The 8201-nt window shown below is 32.8% G+C and overlaps 1 protein-coding gene across 2 annotated transcripts; it reads left to right on the forward strand.

Annotated features, from left to right (window-relative positions):
• Positions 1–1280: 1280 nt before the first annotated feature.
• Positions 1281–3671, forward strand: LOC134830088 (zinc finger protein Noc). Of its 2 annotated transcripts, none has more exons than XM_063843452.1 (2): positions 1281–1705; positions 1835–3671. In XM_063843452.1, exons 1-2 carry the CDS (start codon positions 1604–1606, stop codon positions 3191–3193), a joined length of 1461 nt encoding a protein of 486 aa, XP_063699522.1. In that variant the 5' UTR covers positions 1281–1603; the 3' UTR covers positions 3194–3671. The 2 variants fall into 2 exon arrangements, with proteins under 2 accessions (XP_063699522.1, XP_063699523.1); XM_063843453.1 differs by having other exon boundaries at positions 1281–1690.
• Positions 3672–8201: the final 4530 nt, after the last annotated feature.

Genomic DNA, 8201 nt, shown 5'->3' on the forward strand with positions numbered 1-8201 from the left:
TTGGAGATAATTGCGTTGCACTGACAACGCTCGTTGGCTTGCAGTTTTTTGGAGAGACAGTGATTGATTGTTCAAGGCTTCCTTTTTCCCTCATTGTTTGCCTCTTGTTTGTGTAGTTTGTCAATTTTGTCCGAGAAGACCCGAAAATGGTCAAAAAAATTTATTTCAAGTGATTAAGATTGAAAAATTGGATGCCATATGTAAAGGATTTGTTTTCACTATCGCCAAATGCAAGAAAGAAGAATTCTTGCCTTTTTTTCGTATTTTACCTCCATTAGGTACGAAACATTCAAGACAGACGAGAGACGGGTGACAGTGAAAGATGTGTTTAATATTTTCCATCTTATTCATTTTCACTCTCGACACGTTCGTTGAAGATATTTTTCCGTCGTCTTACGAGGGAGAGCGAAAAAATTCTTCAGAGGCAAGCCATGAAAACATATTTCCTTCCATTTTTTGTGTTTTTTCCGTACGATATTGTCTGTCTATCTGTCGCAACACACACACAGCAAAAGATAAATGATTTGAAATTTATCAGTTAACAAGTTGTAATAAGGATGAAACATGAAAGAGCAATGATAAAGTGTCTTAAATAAAATAAAAGTAAAGTAATATAATACATAACAATGCTCTCTTTTCTTTCTTTTTTCCGTTTTCTGCTCGGTTCTGCAGTAATATGTGCTGCGCTGTGTGTGACGAGATAAATGACTTTTGCAATAAGTGGATCAGTGATGCGATAAAAAATGAGGCAAAATGAAGAATGAGTTTGTACTTTGTTGTTTTTCTCGTCAACTAATGAGGTTACTTGTGGTTTTTTGAACTCCTTCTTTGACACAAATGAGCAAATGCGAGAAAAGGAGTAGCAACGAACAAAACGTGTTCGTTAACATGTTCATTCGCCGTCGCCCGTCGCTCGACGATCTTGATTAAAATAACACACAAACAAGCAACTTACAAAATATATGACGATCGTCATGGGTGGCAAGTGTGAAGAATTTTGTCTCAACTCACTTTTCCAAGTACTATATTCTCACTTCTCGTCGTCGTACACACAAGTAATTTGTCAAAATGAACCAACAGCTGTCTCTGTCTTTCTCACATACGATGCATTCAGTTGCAGTTGTTCCATCTCACTCTACCAACTAAAACAAGATGGAGGGTTCGTATAACGTCGTACACACGTACTGTACAGATTGAGAGAATAAGAGAATCCGAGAGAGAATAACAGCAACATTGCCAACTCACACAAAGACTGAGTTCAGTTTGAGTTGTATCGTCGACCTGTTCGGATCATAAAATAAAAAGCTCGTATTAAAAAAATAAAATAAAAATAAATTCTGTCATCAAATCATCCCCCCATAAAAATCGTGAAGAAAAAAAAATCAGGGGGAAAATAAAATAAAAATTGGATTAAAAAAAAATATTTAAAAAATTAAGTGACACACAATTAATTATTACATGTCGTAAATATTTTAACACGACAAGTAAATAAAATAATTACAAAGGAAAATTAAATAAAAAAAAATATTAAGACACATCACGTGTAAATCGTGAAAAAAAATTAAAAGGAAAAATAATTTAATAAATTAAAATAAAGACACAAATGGTTGTGTTGGATAAATCCGAAATGCTTACCATTGGAAATAATCAATATCTGCAGCCTGATTATTTGGCTCCGAGCAATAGTGTGGTAGGTGTCAAAAAAGTAAATTTTTATTTTCTAAAAAAAAAAAATAATAAAATTGAAAAAAAAAAAATATTTTTTTCAAAAATTAAAAAAAAATAATTTTAAAAATTTTACTAAATATTTTTTTTCCTTTTATTCTACTTACAGATTGACTCAAAAAAGAGTCCTTTGGCACTACTTGCTCAAACATGCAGTCAAATTGGAGCAGATTCAAGCAGCTTAAAACCAATTGTCTTGGATAAAACTAACAAACAACAAAAATCAGAAACTTCTCGTTCGCCGACGGGACTTATCAATAACAACACAATAATTAAAAATGGTGAAAAAACAAATAACAATAATAGTGCATCGCCTGAACTAAAGTTAGCATTTAAGCCCTATGAGGCAAATGTACTTACGAGAAAATTAAGCAATAGTAATACTCAAGATGATGCGTCGAATCGACCATCTTCAAAAAATAGTGCTAATGGAAATAATAACAGTGAACAAGATAATGCTAAAAATCTTTCGACAAAACGTGTGCCATCAAGAAGTAGTTCAGGCTCTCCCGTCAACAGTAAAAATATCGTCGATGTCGTCGAAAATGGAAAATCGACGCCCGGAAGTAGTAACGGGAGTGAACGTAAATCCTCGGGATCGCCAAACGAAAAAGGCGCATCTCCCATCATTCGTTCGGGAATGGAAGTTTTACACGGAAGCCCAAAAGATTACGGAGCATATCAAAAAGCTCTCGGAATGGGAGCTCTTGGCGCTTTATATCCCGGCATGGAAGCAAATCCTGCTTTCCGTAATCCATACGCAGGAATTTCGCATCATCACGCCGCAATGTTAGCCGCAGCTGCGAGTTATTCGGGAGCCGCTGCGCAACAACAATCTGCTCAACAAACGCCATTCATGAGTTATGCTCGTGTCAAAACTCCATCAGGAGGCGAAGCATTAGTTCCCGTATGCAAAGATCCTTATTGCACAGGATGTCAATATTCGGCGCATAATCAACAACTTCTCATGGGACAACCGTGCCCTCAAGGATGTACACAATGCGAACATCAAAAGCTCGGTTTAGCAATGGCAATGTCATCTTTGCCTCCGGGACATCCGTATGCGTCGGCAATGAATCGTCAACCGTATGTGTGCAGTTGGATTATGGGAGGACAATATTGCGGAAAACGTTTCGAAACTTCCGACGAATTGTTCTCACATTTGCGTTCACATTCGCCAAGTCTTGCGGATCCCGCAACAGCTGCGGCAACTTTAGCTGCCCAACAAAATGCCGCACTCATGAATCCATTAAGCAACTTGTATCGTGCTTATGCGAATCCTCCGCTCAGTCCATTGTCAGCAGCAAGATATCATCCGTATGCAAAGCCAGGCGCTTTACCTCCAACATTTACCGCTGGATCGCCATACAGTGCTTTTAACCCCGCAGCTCTTGGACCGTACGCTGCTTATTCGCCATATGCCGCTGCGGCGCTTTACAGTCAAAGAATGGGCGCTGCACATCCATAAATCGATTTAATTTAAATAATTTAGTAAACAAGAAAGAATAGACAGAACTCTGTGATATAAAATGACAAAAAAAAATATTTAGAAATACATTAGCTGACAATGTGCATTGGATAGAATACGAAAAGGCACAACTTCTGTAAATAATACCTTCAATATAAAGATTATTATTATTATTGTGAACGATACCAGTTTTAAATTATTATTCAACAAAATTTATGTTTTTCAATAGAAAACAGTAGCAAACTCTCTGCTCAAGCATATAATTTATTGTTAATGCGCTCTACTGGTAGATAAGTGTACAAACAAACAAGAGAGATAATTGTCCTAAATATTATATTAAAAAAATTCTGTTATTATTTGGAATATTAATCTTCTTGCAATTATTAGATTTTTGAACTACTCTGTATAAAAAAATTATTTAAGTATATTATAAAAAAAAAATCCGAAAAATTACTTAGTAATGAATATAAAAAAATATGGCGAATAAAATAAATCTAACTATAGATTTTTTTATATAAAAAATTAAAATTTTGACTTTTTTTGTTTTCCTCTCAACTTCGTCGAAATGGCATCCTTGAACGAAATTCTCATGTCGCAAGCAAACAAAAGGTTATTTCGATCTATTATTCGCCTTGTTACCTATTCACAAAGAAGAAAAAGAAGCGAGACACATACATCAAATTTCCATTCATTTTTCAATCATCTCGTCTCTACTTGTCTGTCACTCATTCGCATTCATCCATTCAAAAAATCATTCGGTGACAATAGCACATTTGACAAAATAAATTCACTCATCACATAAACAGACACATGACATTTTATGTGCGCGCCGTACATCCATTATAATAATAATAATAAAATAGTAACAACAGCGCGACATACAAGAGAACATTCAACATGTAGTTATTCGTGTGTCAATTCAATGTCTACTTATCTGTTAAAATCGTATCCGTCGTCTCCGTTGTACAACACATGATAAAAGTAGCAACCGGCAGAAAAATGTCACATCACAGAATTTTCTCTCTCTCCATGCCTGCCTGCCTATTTGCTTGCTGCATGTCAGTTTGTATTAACATGCGCGTTGACTGCCTGTCTTGCTTCGGAGCGAAATGAATGCAATAGTAGCGTGGTGTGAGAAAAAAGTAATTTACAGCAGAATGTTCAAGTAGATGACATTTTGTTACAAAACACAGACGACACACGGAAATAGTGTGTGTGTGCGTTGTTACGTGTCGCCATCATCATCTCATCTCATTTGTTATAAAATTTTGTCAGAATTCGTGCGATGCGATGGCAATGTCATGATAAATGTCATAATGCATAAAATGTGCGAGAAAGCGACGTTTGAGTGACGTGTTAGTTGACTCACACAAAAAAAAATAATAAAAAAAAACATAAATTTTATTGTTAATTTTTCGAAATACTTCATAAATTATTTTGCATTAAATTTAAAATTGTTCGAAAACTTATTTCGAAAAAATAGATTAAATTTTTCGTATTTTATAGATTTTCAAAGAAAGAAGATTTTATCAAAAATCTATCTGAAGTTTTGAAAAATTTTAATATTTTTTTTTCAATCCAAAAAAAAGATTTTTCAAAAATCAACGGTTTTAAATCATTTTTCGAAAATTTGTAAACAAAAAAAGTTTTTTTGGAAATTTGAATAAAAAAAATTTTCGAAAATATTCTTTAATATCTCAAAACTGAATATTTTTCAAAAGTCTAAATATGAAAAAATTTTTAATTTTTTTCGAAAATTTGTATATTTTTTTTTTTTCGAAAATCAATTTCAAAATTTTTCTAAAATATTTTTTGTAAACTCGAAAATTTTTAAAATTCGAAAAGTCATTATAATGAAACATAATTTGAAAAGTTGACAGTCAATTTCAACAAAAAGCACAATAAAAAGGGAAAAACTGTAAGATAATTGTCACATAACAAACACACGTGCAGCATCTATTGTTTGTCCTCGCACTAATTTCCCCGCAAACAATATGTTCTTTTGTGGGTTTGTCACATTTTCAAAACAACAATAGAATTCAAAAAAAGCAAAAGTGTTGAAGTAGATCATTTTTCTGACTTTCTTTCATCCAATTTTTGTACATCCCTGAAAAATCTGCCATAAATTGTGACAAAAATTCGGATGGCATGTATCACATTTCAATCATCAACAACGAACGTACCGTCAACCCCTTAAATGTGACACAGAACATCCACTTGACATGACATCCTCCTCTCTTGTTGTCGTATAAAATGTGTGAAAAATAGCATTTTCCCCGGTTCAGGTTTCAAATTGCACACATGACGTTCCCCGAATGAATATGAAAAAAAAAACGGAAAATGTGGCAGGAAAAGAAATTGAGTTGTCTTCGTTGCAAGGACTTTTTACACTGCGGAAAAACACGTCATGCAATAAATGCCAAAGAACAAGAGAGATGGACAACAGAATGAGTCGATGGATGGATGGTCAAATGAAATGCGGATAAATTAAGGTGTAAGAAGACACAATAATGAATGGTTTGAACGTTTTTTCAGCAAGAATTCTTGTCGCGGTGCATGAAATGTGCCAATTAAGCATGACATAAGTTTTTTGTGTTCTCGGCAATTCTCTCTCTACCGAAAATGCGACGACGACGACGACGCTTGATGTAAATAACAAACGACATGATGTACAATTAATCCTTCATTTGAGTTGTCGTGCATGGCATTCACCGTGTTTCATGTTTTAAAATATAATCAACATCCTGTCAAGTAGTCAACAAGCCTGTTGTTTGCGTTAAAATGCTCCGTTTACGAGTGCTTTCGAGAGTGCGGAGCAAAACGAGACACCCTCACGTAAAATGTAAAACTTTTTGATGTTGACGTTTTGAACCCGATGCAAGGCACTTTGTTAATTATTTTCCATTCTCTCTCCGTTCTTCTTGAAACAATTATTATATTATATTTGCTAAACTAATTTTCACGCATGCAACGACGAGTGAAACGACGTCGACATCATCAAGTCATGCCAAGACAAGTCAAGACAAGGCACATGTCTAAATAATAAATGAATAAAGGATGCAATATTTTCGCGTTACACGCTGCTTGCTCGTGTGTGTTTTTTGTTGCTCGTTGCATTCGATGAAATTATTTCACTTTTGCATGCGAATTGAGCAGGACAGGCAACGAAACGAAGCAGGCAAGCATGATTTGACAGCAATTATTATTTTTCCGTGTTTTGAATGGTAAACGGAGATGACCTGAACAATGGAAAAATCGCCAGAGAGTCGAAAATTCAACCAAAATGCTTCTTTTGACCTGAAAAAATTTAATTTAAAAAATTGAAGAAAAATTTTAAAAATTCAAAATTTTAATTTAAATTTTGGTAAATAAAAATAATTTTTGTATGAAATTTTAACGAAAAGCAAAATTTGAAATAAAAAAATAAATTCAAAAAATTAAAAGTTGAAGAAAAAATTTTTAAAAATTCAAATTTGGTTTCAAAAAAAAAAAATTGAAAAATATATTTAAATCAAAAATTTAAAAAAATCAAAAAATTGAAATTTTAGGTTTAAAAATGAAAAAATTAAAAATTATTAAAATAAAAAAAAAAAAATAATTCATCAAAAATTACTTTTTATACAAAAATTGAAGAAAAATTTTTAAAATGAACACAAAAATATTTTTTCTGAAGCAAAAATTTATAAATTTCTATCAAAAAATGTTAAAAATATGTATTTTAAAAACATTTTTTACTTAAAAAAAATTAAAATTTAAATGCAAATGGTAATCAAAAAAGTGACGTTATTCAACCATGGACATTGTATCGAAGTCTCAAATCTTAATCTCCTTTAATACCCGCATCGTAAATCAATCAAATGTATGTCACATTGATAAACACAAAAATTTTTTCGTACATACAAATCGATTCTTATCATCATCGACTGACGTTCGTACGTTTCACACAGTATCTGGGTCGATATTCGATTTTAACTTTCATTCATATGTCAGTTTTGATTTATTTGTCAATTTACATCGATCATACTCGATTTTGTCAATATATTTATCATGTAAGTACATTATCAGGTCGTGTATCTGTTGAAAAATTTTTTTGAATTTTATTTTATATCAATATCGGGCGACTTAACGTCGATTTTAACACTAAAGTGTACTTTTTAACATGCCCTTGAGTTTTATGCAGTTCTATTTTCTGATGAAATGATAAGTTTTACATGAACTCAGGTGATTTTGAAATTAAATTAACAAGATTTTTCGACTTTAATCCCGACTGAATGAAACTTGAAGTACTTGGTTCTCATAAATAAATAAACATTTTAAAGTAGAGGAAACTCTCTCACAGTACGGGTTTTGTCATGCCATTGAAGAACGGCACTCAACTTACACATGAGAGAACTTGATTTTTTTGTGCTTAATTTTATCCTCTCGAAAAGTGTACTTGGGTAATTTTTATAAACGCATCGTTGAACGCATCATCCTTTATGGCTTTATTTCGTACGGCAACTGAATCGAAAGAGATTTATTACGGAGTAATTATTCTGTGCTGCTTCTGAAAAGAAACGAGAGAGAGAGATGACAGGCAAGGATAAAAACACTTAAAAAATTACAGTTAACGATATGTTGAAAAAGGATTTTTTTCATCATTCCATGGGGTTATGAGAGGATTTTTCTTGCCACTTGTTACAAGTGTTTCTACTTCTGATGACGGTTCAGTATGGGTAAGTTTTTGAGGTCGACCATTTACAGCTTGGCTAAGCAATTTTCAGAATCGTCCTTGAGAAATGCACAGAAGCATTTGAAATCGATCCACAAACAAATGTCGAGCGAGAGAGAACCAGATTTGTAAAGTTTTTTCTGTGAAAAAGATAAATAAATTAGATAAATTATCGTTTTTTATGGTGCCTAATAAATTTTATCGCTATTATTCTTTTTATTTCATTCAATTTTATTTCTATGGCACATTCAAATATCATTTTTATACCTTTTCTTTCGTTCGTTATATTTGCCATCA

The sequence above is a fragment of the Culicoides brevitarsis genome, chromosome 2 (genome assembly GCF_036172545.1).
Source record: "Culicoides brevitarsis isolate CSIRO-B50_1 chromosome 2, AGI_CSIRO_Cbre_v1, whole genome shotgun sequence".
Lineage (NCBI taxonomy): Eukaryota > Metazoa > Arthropoda > Insecta > Diptera > Ceratopogonidae > Culicoides > Culicoides brevitarsis.

Bases quoted from the DNA above. Each gene is read 5' to 3' on its own strand.
- LOC134830088 (XM_063843452.1), top strand. From the start codon at position 1,604: ATGGTTGTGTTGGATAAATCCGAAATGCTTACCATTGGAAATAATCAA. The intron at 1,706-1,834 runs GTAAATTTTTAT...TTCTACTTACAG, and splicing joins GTGTGGTAGGTGTCAAAAAA to ATTGACTCAAAAAAGAGTCC.